This window comes from Cyprinus carpio, chromosome A9 (genome assembly GCF_018340385.1).
Source record: "Cyprinus carpio isolate SPL01 chromosome A9, ASM1834038v1, whole genome shotgun sequence".
Lineage (NCBI taxonomy): Eukaryota > Metazoa > Chordata > Actinopteri > Cypriniformes > Cyprinidae > Cyprinus > Cyprinus carpio.
Genome location: NC_056580.1, coordinates 2,160,567 through 2,182,845, shown reverse-complemented (window position 1 = coordinate 2,182,845; position 22,279 = coordinate 2,160,567). Strand labels below are relative to the sequence as shown.

The following is a 22,279-nucleotide window of genomic DNA, read 5'->3' as shown; positions in this document are numbered from 1 at the left end:
ACACACACACACACACACACACACACGTGCCTGTCTTCAATCAGCATCTACTGACTTCTCACTCCTCCCTGTGCACACACCTCCTGAAAGCCATCCCACGTAACATGATTGTCATATACAAACACCTACACCCCGGCCCGAGATCTCACGGGTGGCCTGCAGACCGATTTCCTTCCATCCTCTCTTCCTCTCTGTATCTTACTGTCTCCGTCTCATCCCCCTGCACAGCTTCTGCACACTGTGATTTCTCTCTGCTGGCATTCAAACACACACACACACACACACACACACACACACACACACACACACACACACACACACACACACACACACACACACACACACACACACACACACACACACACACATTCCTTGTGTGGATCACAAAAGAAGAGGTTCTGAAAACTTCAAGCTTCTCTTTTCCATGCAGTAAAAGCATAAAATGTCATTGTATGGAGAAAAAAAACAGCATGTGAACATTGTCTGATATCTCCTTTTGTGTTCCATGAAAGAGTGAATGTCATACAGGTTTAGACCAACATTGGGTGAGGGAGTTAAATGATGATGAAATGTTAATTTATGATGCTATTCCTTTAAACATTGTGTTGCACATCCACATTGATTCACAAACTCAGGTTCATATGCTTTTATTAACAGAGCTCTGTAAGCGTAGCGTCAGTAACACTTTCTAATAATCAGTACTGAATAATACTTAACCTTCCCAGTGCTTTCTCATTCCTTGGGTCAGATTTAACTTAATCTTATAAAACCTCAATTTTCAAACCATGATAAAATGTGTTTAGTAACTGTGTTATAATAATGTAAATACTTTATTTTTGCCATTTTGTTCATAAAAAAGAGAGATTAGTTTAAATTTCACATTATACATGTACTACAGCAAAGCTAGTGTGATGCAAGGAAAACAAATCTATATTTTTTAGGAATTGTATTCAATAATATCATTAAATGAAATTTATACAAACATATAAAATGAGAATTACCTTTATGAACTGTTTGACTTCAGTTGATTTAAAATACTTTCAAATCAGACATTAGTAAATAGTCATCAGATTCAACCCTACAGTTTTTTAATCCTTCTAGCCATTATGCGTCATTAACAAACAATACAGAAGCAAACTGTGGCATTTCTTTTGGATGTTTTTGTTCACTGATCAGTGGAGTGTTGCTGTATGTTTAGTGTTAGCTGTGTGTTTGGCCTGAGGTGATCTGCTGTGGACGACCTGAGTAGAACCACATGTGCTGCCCTCAGCAACGGATGCACACACACGCACGCACGCACGCACACACACACACACACACACACACACACACACACACACACACACACACACACACTGATGCGGAACAACTCCACAAGTATTCACACACACTCACAGAGGTGTGAACTTGTTACTTTTCCACCTTTCTGCTGAGTGTGTTGGGGCTGGTTAACTCTTCTTAGAGGAAAGTGAGAGTTGTTCAGCTTATTCAGTGCAGGACAAAATTCAGTATCAGCGTCATTAGTTGTTGGTGTAAAAATTGAATTTTGTTGTTTTGTGGTGTGCATTGGACTGGTGTTTTGAGGTGCCTTGGTGGAATTTGTGGTCACATCACACAGTTACAAGGTGCATTTATGCTTGATGCACCTCAGAGGCTTTTATAATGTAGCTTTGCTCACAAACTATTCTCCAAAATAAGAAGGTACAGAACATGCTGAGAAAATATCAGCTGAGCCACTGAGAAGCAGCAGTGTGAAGTCACTGGTCAAACTTTACATAGTTTCTTTACTACCTCTCCCACATTTAAACATTCATTTTCAAAAAGTATAAAATAAATGATCTAAACAAAAATCATTTTAATAAAACTATCAAAGTTTTGTAGATTTTTTTATTCTATAAAGTATATTTTTAAGCACTTTTATTCTGTGTTCAAAGCAAAGTGAACAAATACTTAAAGGGTTAGTTCACCCAAAAATTTAAATTCCAGGGATGCACAATATTAGATTTTTGCCTATATCTGATATGCCGATATTTTTCACATCATTTTGACCAATAGCTGATGCTGCTACTGATATATATCTCCTTTTGTTTTGAAACAACACCAAGTCTCTCCTGTGCAGAAATTATAAACAAATTATTTTTAGTTTTAGTTTTGAACAAAAAGTTTTTTGTTTGAAGTGATTATAAACAAATAATTTTAATTCAATTTTTTTTACATTTTTTGTTGGTTTAAAGCTTTGAAAATAACTAATAACATCAATCTCTGCTGGGGTTTACATATATATATATATATATATATATATATATATATATATATATATATATATATATCTATATATATATATATATATATATATATATATATAGATATATATATATATATAACTATACAGGTCCTTCTCAAAAAATTAGCATATTGTGAAAAAGTTCATTATTTTCCATAATGTAATGATAAAAATTAAACTTTCATATAGATTCATTGCACACCAACTGAAATATTTCAGGTCTTTTATTGTTTTAATACTGATGATTTTGGCATACAGCTCATGAAAACCAAAATTCCTATCTCAAAAAATTAGCATATTTCATCCGACCAATTAAAGAAAAGTGTTTTTAATACAAAAAAAACGTCAACCTTCAAATAATTATGTTCAGTTATGCACTCAATACTTGGTCGGGAATCCTTTTGCAGAAATGACTGCTTCAATGCGGCGTGGCATGGAGGCAATCAGCCTGTGGCACTGCTGAGGTGTTATGGAGGCCCAGGATGCTTCGATAGCGGCCTTAAGCTCATCCAGAGTGTTGGGTCTTGCGTCTCTCAACTTTCTCTTCACAATATCCCACAGATTCTCTATGGGGTTCAGGTCAGGAGAGTTGGCAGGCCAATTGAGCACAGTAATACCATGGTCAGTAAACCATTTACCAGTGGTTTTGGGCACTGTGAGCAGGTGCCAGGTCGTGCTGAAAAACGAAATCTTCATCTCCATAAAGCTTTTCAGCAGATGGAAGCATGAAGTGCTCCAAAATCTCCTGATAGCTAGCTGCATTGACCCTGCCCTTGATAAAACACAGTGGACCAACACCAGCAGCTGACATGGCACCCCAGACCATCACTGACTGTGGGTACTTGACACTGGACTTCAGGCATTTTGGCATTTCCTTCTCCCCAGTCTTCCTCCAGACTCTGGCACCTTGATTTCCGAATGACATGCAAAATTTGCTTTCATCCGAAAAAAGTACTTTGGACCACTGAGCAACAGTCCAGTGCTGCTTCTCTGTAGCCCAGGTCAGGCGCTTCTGCCGCTGTTTCTGGTTCAAAAGCACACACGCCTGTGCACGGTGGCTCTGGATGTTTCTACTCCAGACTCAGTCCACTGCTTCCGCAGGTCCCCCAAGGTCTGGAATCGGTCCTTCTCCACAATCTTCCTCAGGGTCCGGTCACCTCTTCTCGTTGTGCAGCGTTTTTTTGCCACACTTTTTTTCCTTCCCACAGTCTTCCCACTGAGGTGCCTTGATTAAGAGATGTGGGGAAGGAAAAATGTTGAAGAAATTTCTTTCTGTGTTTCTCGCTTAAGGGTGTCAATGATGGCCTTCTGGACAGCAGTCAGGTCGGCAGTCTTACCCATGATTGCGGTTTTGAGTAATGAACCAGGTTGGGAGTCTTTTTTAAAAGCCTCAGGAATCTTTTGCAGGTGTTTAGAGTTAATTAGTTGATTCAGATGATTAGGTTAATAGCTCGTTTAGAGAACCTTTTCATGATATGCTAATTTTTTGAGATAGGAATTTTGGGTTTTCATGAGCTGTATGCCAAAATCATCAGTATTAAAACAATAAAAGACCTGAAATATTTCAGTTGGTGTGCAATGAATCTAAAATATGGAAAGTTTAATTTTTATCATTACATTATGGAAAATAATGAACTTTTTCACAATATGCTAATTTTTTGAGAAGGACCTGTATATATTATTTATCATTACATTATGGAAAATAATGAACTTTTTATATATATATATATATATATATATATATATATATATATATATATATATATATATTGTTTAATTTTTTATTTATTTATTCATTTTTTCAGACAAATTCAGTTGAACCCTTAGCATTTTATTTAACATTAATTGTCTAAAGCAAAAGAGCTGTATAAATTCTAAAAATAATTTAGAGCTCATTGTATTAAAGTTTTCATAATTAAAATATATTACATATTAATGAATATATTTTTGTGTTTTATGTTTTTTATTTTTCATGTTTAATTTTTGTGATTTTTTTTTTTTTTTTTTTAAGCTTCTGACCTTTAAATCAAAGCATGCTTGCGAATCAGTTACTGCTTTATTTAATCAGAAACACAAGTATCTTAATGGTATTTGTGTATTTAACTTATCAGAAAGAATCTTTACTTTTCAGGCAGAAACTGAAATCAGCTAAACCTGTAATTAGGACTGTAAAAAGAAGGACTATTGAAGCAAATTTACAAACCTGCTTCGACGTCACTGATTGGAGTGTTTTTGAAGCTGTTGACACTTATCTGGATGAGCTCACAGATACTGTTACTTTATATATCAGTTTCTGTGAGGATATCTGCTGTATTATGTATGTATTTAACAAACATCAACGACAAACCGTGTTTCACAGCAAAACTCAGACCGCTTCATCAGGCCAATGAGGGTGCTTACAGGAGTGGGGAGGGAATCTTGTACAATCAGGCCATGAACACACTGACAAAGGAGATTAGTATGGCTGAGAGGAACTACTGGAAAAAAAATAAATAAATAAATTTAAAGAAAATACCAAAAAAACTGGGAACCCAGTTTTCAGCAAACGACCCTGCTTCAGTGTGGAAAGGCCTGAAAGACATTACAATCTACAAGACTCCATCCCCCAGCACTGAGGTGAATCAACAACTTGCTTAAGAACTGAATGAGTTTTACTGCAGATTTGAAACTCCCGGTCTCACACCCCACACCCGCCCTGACCATAACTCTACACAAACATTAACAGCTCCAGCAACCCCCCTCTCCCCCCTCCTGCACTTCAGATCAGTGAAGATGATGTGTGTCAGGTCTTCAGGAAGCAGAAGAGAAGGAAAGCACCAGGCCCAGAAGGTGTTTTACCAGCCTGTCTGAAAAACTGTGCTGATCAGCTGGCCCACATCTTCACAGATCTTCAACAGATCACTGAAGCTCGTGAAGCCCCTGCCTGAGTCAAACACTTCACCATCATCCCAAACCCCAAATCACAGGACTTAATGACCACAGACCTGTTGCCCTAACATCTGTGGTCATGAAGTCGTTTGAGAGACTGGTGTTGGCTTATCTAAATTGCATCACTGGACCCTCTGCAGTATGCTTACAGAGCAAACAGGTCCATGGATGATGAGGTGAACATGGGACTGCATTATATTTTACGACACTTGGATGAATCAGGGACTTGTGTGAGGATCCTCTTTGTGGACATAAGTTCGGTCTTCAACACCATCATCCCAAACCTCCTCCAGACCAAACTAACCCAGCTCTCTGTTCCTAGCTTTATCTGTCAGTTGATCACCAGCTTTCTGACAGATTCATGTCAAACAGCTGCACCATCAGCACTGGTGCCCCTCAGGGATGTGTTCTCTCCCCACTGCTCTTCTCCCTCTACAGCAACGACTGCACCTCAACTGACACCTCTGTCAAGCTCCTGAAGTTTGCAGACGGCATTACAGTCATCAGCCTCATCCAGGGCAGTGGTGAGTCTGCTTATAGAAGTGAGGTTGAGCAGCTGGCTGTCTGGTGCAGTTTATAACAACCTGGAGCTGAAAACACTCAAAACAGTGGAGATGATAATGACTTCAGGAGGAACCCCCCTGCACGCCCCCCACTCACCATCATGAACAGCACTGTGGCTGCAGTGGAGTCATTCAGGTTACTGGGTACCACCATCTCACAGGATCTGAAGTGGGACAATCACAGGCCCAACAGAGATTGTACTTCCTTCGACAGCTGAGGAAGTTCAACCTGCCACAGGAGCTGCTCACACAGTTCTACTCTGTCATTGAGTCTGTCCTGTGCACTTCAGTAACTGCCTGGTTTGGCTCAGCTACAAAATCAGACATACATAATAAAATGGACTACAGAGGATGCTTCTGTCACCAGAACAAATTCCATGTATGTGCAAACATACTTGGCAATAAAGTTCTTTCTGATTCGGATTCATTTTATTACAAGTCAGCCTACAGCACCCCCTAAATAAATAAAACTCCTTATCGGAGGCACATTAGGACCCGGGGGAGGCTACCGCTGCTGCTGCATGCACTGGTAACTGTTGACTCCATAACAGTGAATCTAATCATCATTCACTCAGGCAAGAGTTCGTTTCAAGAATGACCACACTGCTGACGTGATCGTAGCGCTAGTACACCCTGAGCACATGCGAGCTATTCGTCATATCGGCGTTATTTTTTTGCCATAAAATTTCAAATGTGTACATTTAAAGCCATTATCGGCCGATTCCGATAACGCTCCGATAATGTCGTGCATCCCAAGAAAATTGTCATCATTTGCTCACCTTCATGTCATTCCAAACCCATATACTTTAATTCATCCACAAAACACAAATTAAGAGATTTTTAATATAACCTGAAAGATTTCTGTTCCTCCATTGAAAGCCCATTCCACCAAAACTTTCATACTTCAAAAAATTCATAGAGAGATGGGAAAGTTCTTTGTGCTAATGCTCAAACGTTATTTGCTTGATGCACAAGGGGTTTGTTTTTGAATGTGACTCAAGCTTGAGTTTCCACAAAAAACAGTTAGGTTCTTCTTGTGTGTCATGCAAATACAGATGAGCTTCTGTTTACCATATTTGATGAGCTCTATGTATGTGAGTTTCTCAGTGTTTATGTGTGAATGTAAGCCTTAAATAAAGCAATTGTATCTCTACAGAAGACTAATAATTTTTTTTGAAGCATCAAAGCTTGGAATGAAATTATAATATTTCATTATAAATATATTGATTTGTGTTTTACTGATCAATTAAAATCTTGTAAGTGTGAAACAACATAGGGGTGCATAATTGATGACAAAATGTATAATTTTGATCATCTATCTCTTTAAATACACAAACACTTTAAACAAGAAGCAGCATATGAGCTGGCAATTTCAGTGAGTAGGCAAAAACATGGATTGTAGCATTATCAGTGTTAGTTATTTCTTCTCTAACATTTTTTGATTATGCATGTGAATCTGCTAAACCCGTCTTCCTTCACATTTGTCCAGCAGGACTGAAGGAATGTGGAATTCAACGAGATTATCTCTGTCTCTCTCACTCCTCTAGTCCGCAGTCATGTCTGCTGTGTTTGCAAAGTTTCACCCAAACCTGGTTGTCGGTGGCACTTATTCAGGACAGATCGTCCTGTGGGACAACAGAAGTAACAGACGCACTCCTGTCCAGAGGACGCCTCTCTCTGCCGCGGCGCACACGGTATGTGACGTTCACACGCCGTACTGAAAATGAGGCGAAACAGTTGGTGCCGCCCAAGAACCTTGAGATAGTAATATGGTGTCCTAAAAAATATTGCTTAATTTTCCAATTTGTTTTATTTATTTTTTTTACCCTTAACCTTATATTTCTGATTCTCCGTGCAGCACCCAGTGTACTGTGTTAATGTGGTTGGCACACAGAACGCTCATAACCTCATTAGCATCTCTACTGATGGAAAGATGTGCTCCTGGAGTCTGGACATGCTGTCTCAACCACAGGTACCCACAATGCTCTCTGCTCCGTCCATCGCATGACCCCTACCTTCAGAAATACCATCATGGTTTCAGAGTTTGAATATCACACTCAAAGAAAGCCACTTTCTTACTCAACCAGTAAAGAGAGTGGATTTTGTTTTGTGTTCTTATTTTAGTGACTTTGTTTTGTTGGGTTGATATGTTATATGAAAGGTCCGATGGGAGCAACTCTTCCATGCTGCTCACCCTGGAGTTTCCAGAAACGTTGGCCAAATCACAGTGTCAGATGTTAATGACGGGTGGAGCACTGGCTGAGTTTAAATTGTGCATTTCAAATCTGTGGAAGAGGCTGTTGGCTGTGGTGTTATATGTGTATGTGTGTGTGTGTGTGTGTGTGTGTGTGTGTGTGTGTGTGTGTGTCAACAGGACAGTATGGAGCTGGTGTTTAAGCAGTCTAAATCCGTTGCGGTCACCTCCATGTCCTTCCCTCTGGGTGATGTTAATAACTTTGTGGTGGGGAGTGAGGATGGATCAGTCTACACAGCCTGTCGTCATGGCAGGTAATACACACACACACACACACAGAACACACTCACACACAGTGTTCACTGCAGGAGATCCTTGGAGTTATGCGTGTAATCCGCTTGCACAAACAAACATTTTCTTTTTTTTTTATAAAATGGCTAATTTTTCTTGGTTACCTTATTAATATCTGTTTCTGGTGATCAAATTGCAAGTCAGTTCAATAAAATACACTTAGAATTCTACACCTGTGAAACCTCTAATTTTATCATAGTGACACATAGCGGGTGTGTGTTTGTAGCTCCTCTCCCATCCGCAAAGCTCTGAAATATGTATACAAATAATCAGTACAATCTATTGCTTAGTATTTCTGATTTCTGGGGGAAAAAATAATAATCCCTGGAATGATCAACACCTTTGTTTGGTTCAATTTATGGGGCAAAAAAATTTAATAAAATTCCTGAATTAATCTTTCTCTTTGGTGGAATGATCAACACCTTTGTTTGGTTCACAAAAATTGTATATATATATAGATATATATATATATATATATATATACATGCAACACATTATAAGACAACTAATAAAATTGTATAATAATATTTTATTACCATTTATAAGTTTGTTTATATTATTTTATTAGTAAATAGTAATTATGTACAGTATATGTACACTACCATTCGAAAGATTGGGATTAGTAAGATATATATATATTATATATATATCTATATATTATATATATTATATATATATATATATATATATATATATATTATTTTGTTTTTGTAAGAAACAATAGTTTAATTCATCTAGGAGACATTAAATTGATCAAAAGTGGCAATAAAGATATTCATAATGTTAATATTGAAAATTCAGTTTTGAATATTACAGAAAAAAAAAAACATTTTAAAAGAAGAGAAAAGTTGTTTTAAGTTGAAATAGTGTTTCCCAAAATGACTGTTTTTACTGTTTGTTGATCAAATAAATTCAGTCTTGGTGAACATGAGACTTAATCTTACAGACCCCAAACTTTTGAATGCTGGTGTTGATTTTAATTCATTGTAAGTAAATAGTGAATAAATATGTATAATTAAAGTAATATTGGATTTCTATTAATAATACATTTCTGATGTCTACTGTGACTGTACAGCTTTACAGAAATCATGTTATAATTCCAGCACAAGTTTTTGTATCAAAATCATGGAAAGCGGTTTGTTTTTATGAATGGGATGTAGTCGATGTGTTTGCGTGTGCTGTAATGAGCTGAGAGAGTGAATGTTTGCTCTTCACTGGTGATGCTGTGATTATCTGATCCTCTACACACACGGCTGTTTACAGTAATGAGTGCACACACACTCAGCAGTGTGAAGTGTTAACTGACTGATGGAGACATGCTGAGATGCTGCTCATTCTCTCTCTCTGTGTGTGTGTGTGTGTGTGAGCAGTCGGGCAGGTATCAGTGAGATGTTTGAGGGGCATCATGGCCAATCACAGGCAATTCACTGTCACACAGCGGCAGGACCCGTAGATTTCTCTCATCTCTTCCTGACCGCCTCATTTGATTGGACCGTTAAACTCTGGAGCACCAAGGTAGCACAGCATCCATGAACACTTATTCCATAACACTGTCATTCATGAGTCTGTGGGCTGACTGTGTGTCTCTCTCTCTGCTGTAGAGTAACAAGCCTCTGTACTCGTTCGAGGACAACTCTGATTATGTGTATGATGTCATGTGGTCTCCGGTGCACCCCGCTCTCTTCGCCTGTGTGGACGGACTCGGACGCGTTGACCTGTGGAACCTCAACAATGACACAGAGGTGACACATGAAGTATTATTGAATAAATGATGCACATCAACACACGCTGACATATTTAGTTTTAACAATGATGGACTGAACTGTTATTAACGGTATTTTTTTTTTTTTTAGGGTTGAGCAATATAGTTAAAACAATTGCATAAAAACACATTTTTCAGCTTGTTGATGACATTATTCAGTATATCTGGATATTTATGTATTTGCTCTGAAATCACTTCATGAAAATCACTTTTCAGTCAGTTTTTAAAACAAACTTATTAATTAGAGTTTAAAAAATTGAAGAAACTCAATTGCACAAAAATTAATTAAAGGCTGGAGTTATGGCGCTTTAGTATTCAGTAACCTTTCTTCCATAAATAGTGTTAAATGAAAATATAATGTACAGCACTTTTGAAAAGTCAGTACAAAAAGTGTTTTTTTTTTTCCCAAATTAATATTTTATTTAGCTAAGATGCATTCGGTTGATCAAAAGTGACAGTAAAAACATTTTTAATGTTACTAAAGATTACTATTCCACATAAATGCTGTTCTCTTGAAGGTTTATTCATGAAAATCAAAACAAATATAAAGCAGTACAACTGTTTTTAACATTATTGATAATGATTTCTGAATGATTTTAGAATGGCAGAAGGAATAAATTACATTTTAAAATATATTCAAATAGAAAACCGTTAATTTAAATTGAAATAATATAATATCAGCATAGAAGTTATGAATCCTGATGTAGAAAGTGAATGTGAAATTGAAATGGTGTGCAATTGTCAACAGTGTTAATGGTATTATTCTAAAAGCTGTGTGTATGTGTGTATGTGTGTGTGTGTGTGTGTGTGTGTGTGTGTGTGTGTGTGTGTGTGTGTGTGTGTGTGTGTGTGTGTGTGTGTGCAGGTGCCCACTGCCAGCATGTCTGTGGAAGGCAGTCCCGCTCTGAACAGGCTGCGCTGGTCTCAGTCGGGCAGAGAGATCGCTGTGGGTGACTCAGAGGGACAGATCCACATTTATGATGTCGGCGAGGTGAGAGGATTACTTTAGACACATCACAGACCGACTACACGGCTCTCTCTCTCTCCCGCTCCCATTCTGTCACTGAGACAGTCGTGTAAAAAGCCCAAGCGGAGTCTCTAAAGATGACACACACTACAATTGCATGTCTGTCAGAGAGGGGCCCTTCAGGGGCCACAGAGGGCCTCTGTCACTCAGCAGATAGAGTAGAAGAATGAGATGGAGGATTGTTAGCCAGGGGTCAGTTCACTCTGACGATCCCACAAGAGTTTGATCGTGGCCACTGCAGACTTCACACCTCTTTACCAAACATTTCTCTGTCTCTGTTCCACCACAGCAAATCGCAGTCCCACGGAACGACGAATGGACCCGCTTCGTGCGGACGCTGGCGGAGATCAACGAGAACCACGACGATGCCGAGGAACTGGCCGCTCAGCGCCTCGCCGCTTGATCGTCAAGGAAACCAGCAGATCTCAGAAAACTGGAATCGCGTCTCTCTCTGGAAATGATTTCGGTGTGCTTTGAAACCTTTGATTCTGCATTTTGTTTGGAATACAAATATGAAACATGTACCGTAGGCGCGAGCGCAGAAGGCCTCCCCATCAGCCCACGACCAGAAGCCTTAACATTTGCATGCAAAAAAAAACCCCATAATGAATGTTTCTGTTTCTATCCAGGTATCTCTGAGCATGCTAAACTCTCAGCTTATTATGCACAGCCAAATATGAAACATCTCATTAAACCTGTGTCTGGATCCACCAAAAAGAAAAAAGAAACATCTTTTGCATAACGAATATGAAGCTGTTTTTGTATTATTTTTATGACAACTGAGCACATTTTCACATTTTAAAGCAAAACTAAAAGTTTAAAGGAATAAATCTGCTGCCTTACATTTACACAGATTTACTATTACAGGTTTTTTAGTGTAATGCAGTAAAACAGAATTGGGGTGAGGGAGTGTGCTTACGTGCTAGATGTCATAAATGGTATAAAATGTAATAAAAATGGTTTTCTTTTGATTTTGGGGTGAAATATGTTTTTGAGAGGTTTCGTCAGATCATTATCTAACAATTGTACTATTCTCAATACTGGTAATGCTTTTTTTTTACTTGATCACAGTCCTAGAGAATTGTAGTGATCTACCTCTTTCAGATCTTGTCAGTGGGTCATACTCAGCATCACGTATTGAGTCTGGTGGAGATTTCTGCTGTCTAACTGTGGACCAAATGCTGGAATAATTTGTGACTTTCAACTGTTTCTTTTTTGGGGTTTTGTTCCTGTTAATGATCGATCTTGTTCCTCTCCACCTCAGCAGAGGCACAGTCACATTTGTCTGATGTATATCAATATACCGGGTTCATTTTCAGACTATCTGAACTGCTTAGTGTCTCTTTTAGAGATCAAGGTCTTTCTCTTCCAGTGTTCCTCATCAGTTTGAAATGCTCACAGTCACTTTTGCAGAACCTCTTTGAATGTCTTTGTATCTGAATTCTCTTTCTAAGCCAAATCTTCGGTAAATCTCTTGTAATTTACCTCGAATCAGTCTGAAGTCATCCTGTAGTATTTTGCAAGGAGAAACTTGCTTTCAAAACGTTGCTTCCAGCTGTTTCCAACAGTATTCCTTGTGTTTAATGGAATGACCAATAAATTCTGCATTTGAAATGTAACCGTTTTAATTTATTTCAATAAATGAAAAATGCAATAATCAAATGCATTTATGCAGTAACTTCAAATGTCCAGCGGGATGATGTCCTGTCCTCCAAAGTGAATGTGAAGCAATCTCTGCAGAAGGTCACTAAAGCAGACTGTGGAGATGATATGAAAACACTACTGACTGAAGAAACAAGAGCCGGGGTTACAGTTCGTCCAGCTTCACGCAGCTTTCAAGTGCAATCTCGCACACATCTTCCAGACCGCAATCAGAGGAGTCCTGGAAGGCTTTTTCTACACCTGTGAAACCTCTAATTTTATCATGGTGACACATAGCGGGTGTGTGTTTGTAGCTCCTCTCCCATCCGCAGAGCTCTGGAGCTCCGTGTGCATGGTTTGATGACATCAGCAGGGGTCACCGGCGAGGACCACCGACTCAACAAATGCATTACAATGCAAAGAAGCTCTATCATAACGCCTGCAGAAGAACCTCATCCTGCTATTCATGGATTCAGGTGTAAAGCATCTACATAACAGCAATTTAAAAATGTAAGCTGCAATCCAAAAGTGCTTTTTCATGCATTCATGTTTAGATATTGTCTGGAATGGAATATTTATCAGACATTATTTATAGCTGGATGTAGCCTGTATAGATGTGGGCCATTCTCTGCTTATATTATCACAGGATACACAATACTGAGTCACATTTGATAGGCTTGATTATGGCTGCCGAAAATTAAACTTTTCCATCAGGTGAATAAAGTACATTTTAAAATATATTCAAAAAGAAATTAGTTATTTTAATTTCAAACACTATTTCTCAATATTGATGTGTTACTGTATTTTTGATTAAATAAATGCAGCTTTAGTGAGTATAAGAGACCCGTATATTGAGAACCACTGTATAATGTAATTTTTTAAAATGCTGAATGTTTGTTTAAAGCATTCCTCTTTCAGAGTTCAAAAAGAGAGACTGCACTCCTGATACACACACCTGCTGAAATCAACCCAGTGTCTGTTTCTTTAGTCTCGCAGAGAAACTCCAGACTTGCTTTGGAAATCCCTTTAATTATCTCAGTCCAGAAGAAGCCATATGTTTTCAGTTCTGCTGAATTCTTCTTCATGAGCACATTAATTCCTGAAACCTCAAGTCTGCTCATCTGCGAATCCTAATGCAAACCAGCCCTCTGATTCACAGAACAGCATCACTCGAAACAGACAGAGCCGCCGTGCTGATCTAGAATCAGGCCGCTCCATCTGAGCTGTTTTTAAAGCATTGTGCTTCAGACAGCACAGCTGATCCAGGAGCAGCACAGAGAGGCTTCATGAGTGTGATTGTAGGAGGGCAGGGGAACAAGTCTGTGGTTAGACTCAAAATGAAGCCAAACCACAGCAGTATAAGTCAAGCAGAGAAGGAAAGAGCACCGGCCACAAACACAAATGCACACACTGAAAAACATACGGGCGGAATAACACTGATACCCACAAACACACACACATCAGAACCTGACTTCCCTTACACACACACACATCAGAACCCGACTTCCCTTATACACACACACACACACACACACACACACACACACACACACACACATCAGAACCCAACTTCCCTTACACACACACATCAGAACCCAACTTCCCTTACACACACACACACACACACACACACACACACACACACACACATCAGAATCCAACTTCCCTTACACACACACACACACACACACACACACACACATCAGAACCCAGCTTCCCTTACACACACACAAACATACACACACACACACACACACACACATTAGAACCCAACTTCCCTTACACACACACACACACACCACACACACACACACACACACACACACACATCAGAACCCGACTTCCCTTACACACACACACACACACACACACACACACACACATCAGAACCCAGCTTCCCTTACACACACACAAACATACACACACACACACACACACACACACACACACACACACACACACACACACACACACATCAGAACCCAACTTCGCTTACACACACACACACACACACACACATCAGAACCCAACTTCCCTTACACACACACACACACACACACACACACACACACACACACACACATCAGAACCCAACTTCCCTTACACACACACACACACACACACAACACACACACACACATCAGAACCCAGCTTCCCTTACACACACTCAACACACACACACACACACACACACACACACACACACACACACACACACACACACACACACACATCAGAACCCAACTTCCCTTACACACACACACACACATACACATCAGAACCCAGCTTCCCTTACACACACACACACACACACACACACACACACACACACACATCAGAACCCAACTGTCCCGGTACACACACACACACACACACACACACACACACATCAGAACCCAACTTTCCTTACACACATAACACACACACACACACACACACACACACACACACACACATACACACACACACACACACACACACACACACACACATACACACACACACACACACACACACACACACACACACACACACACATACACACACACACATACACACACACATCAGAACCCAACTTTCCTTACACACACAAACACACACACACACACACACACACACACACACACACACACACACACACACACACACATACACACACACACACACATCGGAAACCCAACTTCCCTTACACACACAGCACACCCACACACACACACACACACACACACACACACACACACACACACCATACACACAGAAACACACACACACACACACACACACACACACACACACACACACACACACACACACACACACACACACACACACACATCAGAACACACACACACACACACACAAACACACACACACACCCACACACACACACACACACACACAGCAACCACCTGAATGCCACATAACTGCATAGCAACACACTGTCAACCTGTTTTGCGTGGACGAGCAACAGATTTTATAAATCTTGAAATAGATGACTTACAAATGTTCTCAAGGACAGTGTCAGTGTTGAACTGTTTTGCACTATGAATCATGGAAATAACAAATAAACATTCCTCAACTTATTCAAAGGCATCTGCACTTTCTTTAGATATTTAAAGATGTACTGTAACTCATCTGATTGTTTTCTGTAACATAACTGAGCAAAAACAAACATATTTAGGGTCCTTTAAGGACTGAATTTGCAGGGGTCTTTGGGGTAATCGGATAGGAGCGGGCATTTGAGGTAGACAGTTTGGCCCCTAATTTTTGTCACATCAGGATTGTGCACCCCAGTAAGTGTTTCTAAATCAGCTGCATAAACCCTAAAACAAAGGTCTCTTTAAGATGTGATGTCACTGTGTCAGAGTGACAGAGCGGGCGGAACAAGCGTCCATTCAGAGCAGAAACACAGAGGTCATCCCAGATCAGGGTTGGTGTGAGACGGAGTCTGGCGGGTCTTACCCTTCAGGGCCTCTCCTCACTGGGACTGTGAGCCCAGCTCAGCCCCTCCTCTCCCCTCCCGCCTGGGGCGGCACGGCCTCTGACTCAGGAGCATCTATCACTGCTCCGGGACCCTAATCAGGGCCAAAGAGGGGTGGACGTGACACCCGGGGTCGAGTTCTGCTCTGTAAACATCCGAACGGTTTCCTTAAAAAGGCTGTAAGAGTGTCCGTCAGGATCTGAGAGGTACAGCGGGATATCCGCTACTCTAAAAAAAGATCCTATCCGTCATTTGATTCATTAATTACTCCTCTTAACTGCCCAGTGATCTATCAATAGCTCAAATTAGCCTGTTAGTGTAACTGTGGTAAATGACTACAGCACGTGGCAGAGCAACTAAATTTGGACTCATGCTGCCTTTTTAACTGTTATTTTAGTATCATCAACATCATTAGTTTTAGTTTTAATTCTATTTAATGATAACTCTGTTTATGAAATGTATCGCTCATGACAAACTCAAAGTCAGACACTGAAAAGCTCATACTGATATATTACCATGAACACAGCCTAGCGGTCAGCATACCATGACACATGTGAGCTATGCTGCTCATGCAGGTGATGCGAGTCTAAATCTGCATCACAGATTGATTCTGTTTCCTCCTGTGAGTGTGATCAGCTGGTGTGGCTGGCTCTCAGGGTTTTAATATGTTGTTGCTAAGTTACTCTAAGTTCTCTCCAGATCTCTACTGTACACTCACATAAAGGATTATTAGGAACACCTGTTCAATTTCTCATTAATGCAATTATCCAATCAACCAATCACATGGCAGTTGCTTCAATGCATTTAGGGGTGTGGTCCTGGTCAAGACAATCTCCTGAACTCCGAACTGAATGTCAGAATGGGAAAGAAAGGTGATTTAAGCAATTTTGAGCGTGGCATGGTTGTTGGTGCCAGACGGGCCGGTCTGAGTATTTCACAATCTGCTCAGTTACTGGGATTTTCACGGATTTTCTAGAGTTTACAAAGAATGGTGTGAAAAGGGAAAAACATCCAGTATGCGGCAGTCCTGTGGGCGAAAATGCTTTGTTGATGCTAGAGGTCAGAGGAGAATGGGCCGACTGATTCAAGATGATAGAAGAGCAACTTTGACTGAAATAACCACTCGTTACAACCGAGGTATGCAGCAAAGCATTTGTGAAGCCACAACACGCACAACCTTGAGGCAGATGGGCTACAACAGCAGAAGACCCCACCGGTTACCACTCATCTCCACTACAAAATAGGAAAAAAAAAAGAGGCTACAATTTGCGCAAGCTCACCAAAATTGGACAGTTGAAGACTGGAAAAATGCTGCCTGGTCTGATGAGTCTCGATTTCTGTTGAGACATTCAGATGTAGAGTCAGAATTTGGCGTAAACAGAATGAGAACATGGATCCATCATGCCTTGTTACCACTGTGCAGGCTGGTGGTGGTGGTGTAATGGTGTGGGGGATGTTTTCTTGGCACACTTTAGGCCCCTTAGTGCCAACCTGAGCATTGTTTCTGACCATGTCCATCCCTTTATGACCACCATGTACCCATCCTCTGATGGCTACTTCCAGCAGGATAATGCATCATGTCACAAAGCTCAAATCATTTTCAAATTGGTTTCTTGAACATGATAATGAGTTCACTGTACTAAAATGCCCCCACAGTCACCAGATCTCAACCCAATAGAGCATCTTTGGGATGTGGTGGAACGGGAGCTTCGTGCCCTGGATGTGCATCCCACAAATCTCCATCAACTGCAAGGTGCTATCCTATCAATATGGGCCAACATTTCTAAAGAATGCTTTCAGCACCTTTTTGAATCAATGCCACGTAGAATTAAGACAGTTCTGAAGGCGAAAGGGGGTCAAACTCAGTATTAGTATGGTGTTCCTAATAATCATTTAGGTGAGTTTATCTCCAGATCTCTACTGTATATCTCCAATATAAACCCACAGAGTCCAACAGTCGGGTTCCAAAAGTAAGTTCTCTCCAGATCTCTACTGTATAATCCTGGAGGGCCAGAGCCCTGCAGAGTTTAGATTCAACTCTAATTAAACACACCTGATACAACTAATCAAGTCCTTCAGGCTTATTTGAAAACTACATCCTACATGTACAGGGTGTAAAACTCTGCAGGGCTCCGGCCCTCCAGGATTTGAGTTTGGCACTCATGCTATAGAGGAAGTAATTTTTCACAATAACTTCTAAGCCTTTAAAGGATGTTAACTGGTGTATATATATTTGTTTTTTGATTAAGCCCGCAGTCCACATTGTTGCAACTTATTTTTCAAACTGAAAATATGTCTTTACAGAAAGCAGCTTTGAAACAATGTCTATTGAAATAATCATTTTTGACATTCCAGGTGAAAAACTACATTACCCATGAATCTTCAGAGGAATCTCCACCAATCAGAGAAACGAAAAAAGGAAATTGCACCAAAAGAACTCTTTAACACCTGCACAGTCATGAAGCACCACAAGTGATGTGATAGAGTCATGCTGAGTCCATATTATCTGTCCTAAATTCTATTTGAATCTAAAATCAGTGTCTCCCATATTATAATGTGTTGAAATAAGTATCCCAGAGGTACCCCGAATTCTATTTGAATCTAAAATCAGTGTCTCCCATATTATAGTGTGTTGAAATGAGTATCTCAAAGGTACCCCGAATATTGCATATATATATATATATATATATATATATATATATATATATATTATATATATATATATATACTCATTTTTATTTATGTTTAATTGTTATTTATATTGTATATTCTATATGATGTGTATGTATGTATATGTGTATAAAGTGTAATATAAATAAATATATTCTATATGCAATTTAAAAAACAAAACTAATAAAAATGAGAAATCACTCAAAGTTACTAAAACTTTAATTAAAAATTTTAATGAATATAGAAAAATAAAAACTTATTCAAAATGTTTATAAAAACCATAATATCTCAAAGTTACTGAAATAGCATTGGTGATGACTTATGTGCTGAATATTAAGAGTTAGGGTATTCAGGGTGTGTTTAAATCACCAAGAATATATTTATTTATATTACACTTTATACACATATACATACATACAAGACTGTATCCAGCAGAAGCATGTTTAATGGTCTTGTGCATGTGTGTTGGCGGTTTCCTCATGCCACAACAGTGAAGTTCGCAGGTATACACACAGCTGTCAAACTCAATAGAGTCAGGCTGCTGTCAGTCAGCCGCGGTCCTGCAGGGCATCTTGCCCCAATTATGGCCTGACAGAGGTCAGCGCCCCGCAGACCTGACCCTCCTCTCTCTCTGACACTCCTACCAGCCTACATGTGCTCAGTTAGCATCTGATAAAAATAGTCTTTAGTTACGCAACAATCTTCAAATGTAAGCTTGTCCATAAACAGCTTTTAAAGTCCAAGTTATGTGTTATTTGTCATGTGTGCGTCTGGCCATTCAATAACCGCAGTATCAACCAGCACATTCACTCATGTTATTCATTCATGCTGAAGACTGCAGAGAGATTCATCTAACACATTATCATTTCTAAGCTTGTAACTGTGGTCTCAGCTCTGTCCGAAAGATTATTTTTCTTTATATGTGGCTCCATTGGAATATCATATTTTTTTAAGGAAAATGCATTATATTAAAGTGGAGGAATAGAATTTGAGTTAGAACAAGTGAATCATTTTACAGTTCAGTCACACATTCATAAACAGAATATTCTGGAAATAAAGGTGAAAATGTGTGTGATGCTGCTCTTTCAAAACTTGCTGTCATGATATTGGGGTGTTGGTTGTTGCCATGGCTATGCAGTTGCTATGGTGTTGCATTCTTTGGTGGTTGTTTATTGCCCACCTAATTCAAAACTAGATATTCTAGATATAGAGTCCCTACTTTAATGTAAATCTATCTTGGTCTGTTTTATTGTTCACTAGGTAGAGTGACCATAGCCATAGCATGAAGTTTAAACAACACTAATAAGTCATTGCACACTTTGTTAACAAAAATCTATAATGTATATGAAAATTCTGACATTAGTTGGATGGTGCCAGTGGTCTCTAATAAATCATTCACTAGCAAGAAGCACTGGTCACCACACAGCCAACACAATTACACTGCTGTTGCAATACATTTTTCTAAATTCTACATTAACTTTAAGAGTGAGAAAATCAGAGGTCTAGATGTACTGTATATGTGTATGTGTGTGTTTCCAAAGTGAAGAGAAATTGGGTAATTGGGATGAGTGGCATCCTAAAATGGCCTTCTTAGGATGCAAAAGCACTATAAAAGGGCCAAGAAAGTGGTCCATGTGTGCTATATACCAAGCCTCTGGAAGCCGTATGACACCTTTGTGTAAAAACACAGTGAAAGTTATTGTACTTCGTACAGATTTGTACGGCCTCTTTTTGTATGATTTTGAATGATTTGTGTGACGGGTAGGTTTAGGGTTTAGAGGTGGTCTTTCCTAGGAATTCCTATGAATTTGCTACCTCGTAAAATACATATGTTTATATATATATATATATATATATATACACAAATCATACTAATTCGTACGAATTAGGTTGTACGAATTAATACTAATTAATACAAAGAGAGAGAGAGAGAGCGAGAGAGAGATAGAGCTGTTTAATCAGAGCATAGTGTGATGGAGAGTAAGAGTGAGAGAGAAAACTGGATGTTAAGAGAATAGCTCTAAGACAGAAAGAGAGTACAAAATGCCAGATGCAAAGGCAGCAGTAGATGGCAGTGTGTCCTTCATCATGTTTCTAAAAACAGTTTTCTGTCTCTCTTTCTGTGTGTGTGTGTGTGTGTGTGTGTGTGGATTAGCAGAGTGCATGGAGGCACTCTCTCTGGTTTATCTCTGTGCTGTTGACATCTTAAGAGAAAAGAGTAACACTAACCACTGGCCCATAATCCCCTGGGAGGCAGACTGCTTTCTAAAAACACAGGTCTGTCTTTCAGTGGCGTGTGTACAATACTGTGAGAACATCACACTCTGTGGCTGGTGCATAATCTTCAGATTTGTAAAATAACACAAATTCTCTGTGGTCCCTCTTATTGTCTGCAAATCAGCAAGTACCATGTGAACCACAGAACTGACTCAGAATCAATCTCAGAAACTCTTTGAGTGCATAAACTGAACTGACTCCATAAATAGGTTGTTCAGCAGTATTCCCTCAGCTCTTAAATGTATCAGTTTTTCAGCACAAATATCTATCAATAAACTCCAACGAAACTATTTGACTGATGGCTGATTCAAAATTACTGTGTTTGCCTTTAAGGCTCAAAACTGGAAGAGCAAAGAATGCAGATTTCATATAGAGTTGATGTTTTATCTAACAGATATGACTGAAACATAACTGATAGTAACAGACAGTACAGGAACATAGTAAAACAAAAAGTAACAGAGATGAAAGTAATGGAACTGGTGTTAAAAGATCTGATAGGTAACAGACCGGACAGTAACAAAGCTAATAGTATTGTAAATGATAGCAACAGAGCTGACAGAAACAAAGACTCTGTCACAATCCGAGGTAACATTAACTAACCTGAATATAACAGACATGATAGTAACAAAGCTGATTTTATCAGACCTGCCAGTAACAGAGCTCTCCCTAAAAGCCGACAGTAACAAAGCGGATTGTAACAGAGCTGCCAGTAACAGAGCTGACCATAAAAGCTGATAGTAAGAAAGCTTATTGTATTGTAACTGATAGCAACAGAGCTGACAGAAACAAAGACTCTGTTACAATCAGAGGTAACATCAACTAACCTGAATATAACAGACATGATAGTAACAAAGCTGATTGTAACAGAGCTGACAGTACTGTAACTCATAGTAACAGAGGTGATAGTGACAGAGCTGACAGAAACAAAGACTCTGTTACAATCAGAGGTAACATTAACTAACCTGAATATAACAGACATGATAGTAACAAAGCTGATTGTAACAGAGCTGCCAGTAACAGAGCTGACCATAAAAGCTGATAGTAACAGAGCTGATAGTGACAGAGGTGACAGTAAAAACCCAGGATATAACAGATAAGATA

General features: G+C 39.3%; 1 protein-coding gene across 4 annotated transcripts in view; it reads left to right on the top strand.

The window, feature by feature from the left end:
* Positions 1–12,728, top strand: part of dync1i2a (dynein, cytoplasmic 1, intermediate chain 2a) — a 41,028-nt gene extending 28,300 nt beyond the window's left edge. For all 4 annotated transcript variants that reach the window (XM_042763145.1, XM_042763142.1, XM_042763143.1 and 1 more), the window contains 7 exons: positions 7,323–7,469; positions 7,634–7,747; positions 8,150–8,283; positions 9,691–9,835; positions 9,922–10,062; positions 10,948–11,073; positions 11,399–12,728. In XM_042763145.1, coding sequence (XP_042619079.1) covers positions 7,323–7,469; positions 7,634–7,747; positions 8,150–8,283; positions 9,691–9,835; positions 9,922–10,062; positions 10,948–11,073; positions 11,399–11,512 — 921 coding nt within the window. In that variant the 3' untranslated portion in view covers positions 11,513–12,728. The remainder of the gene's footprint in view (positions 1–7,322; positions 7,470–7,633; positions 7,748–8,149; positions 8,284–9,690; positions 9,836–9,921; positions 10,063–10,947; positions 11,074–11,398) is intronic.
* The last annotated feature ends 9,551 nt before the right edge of the window (positions 12,729–22,279 follow it).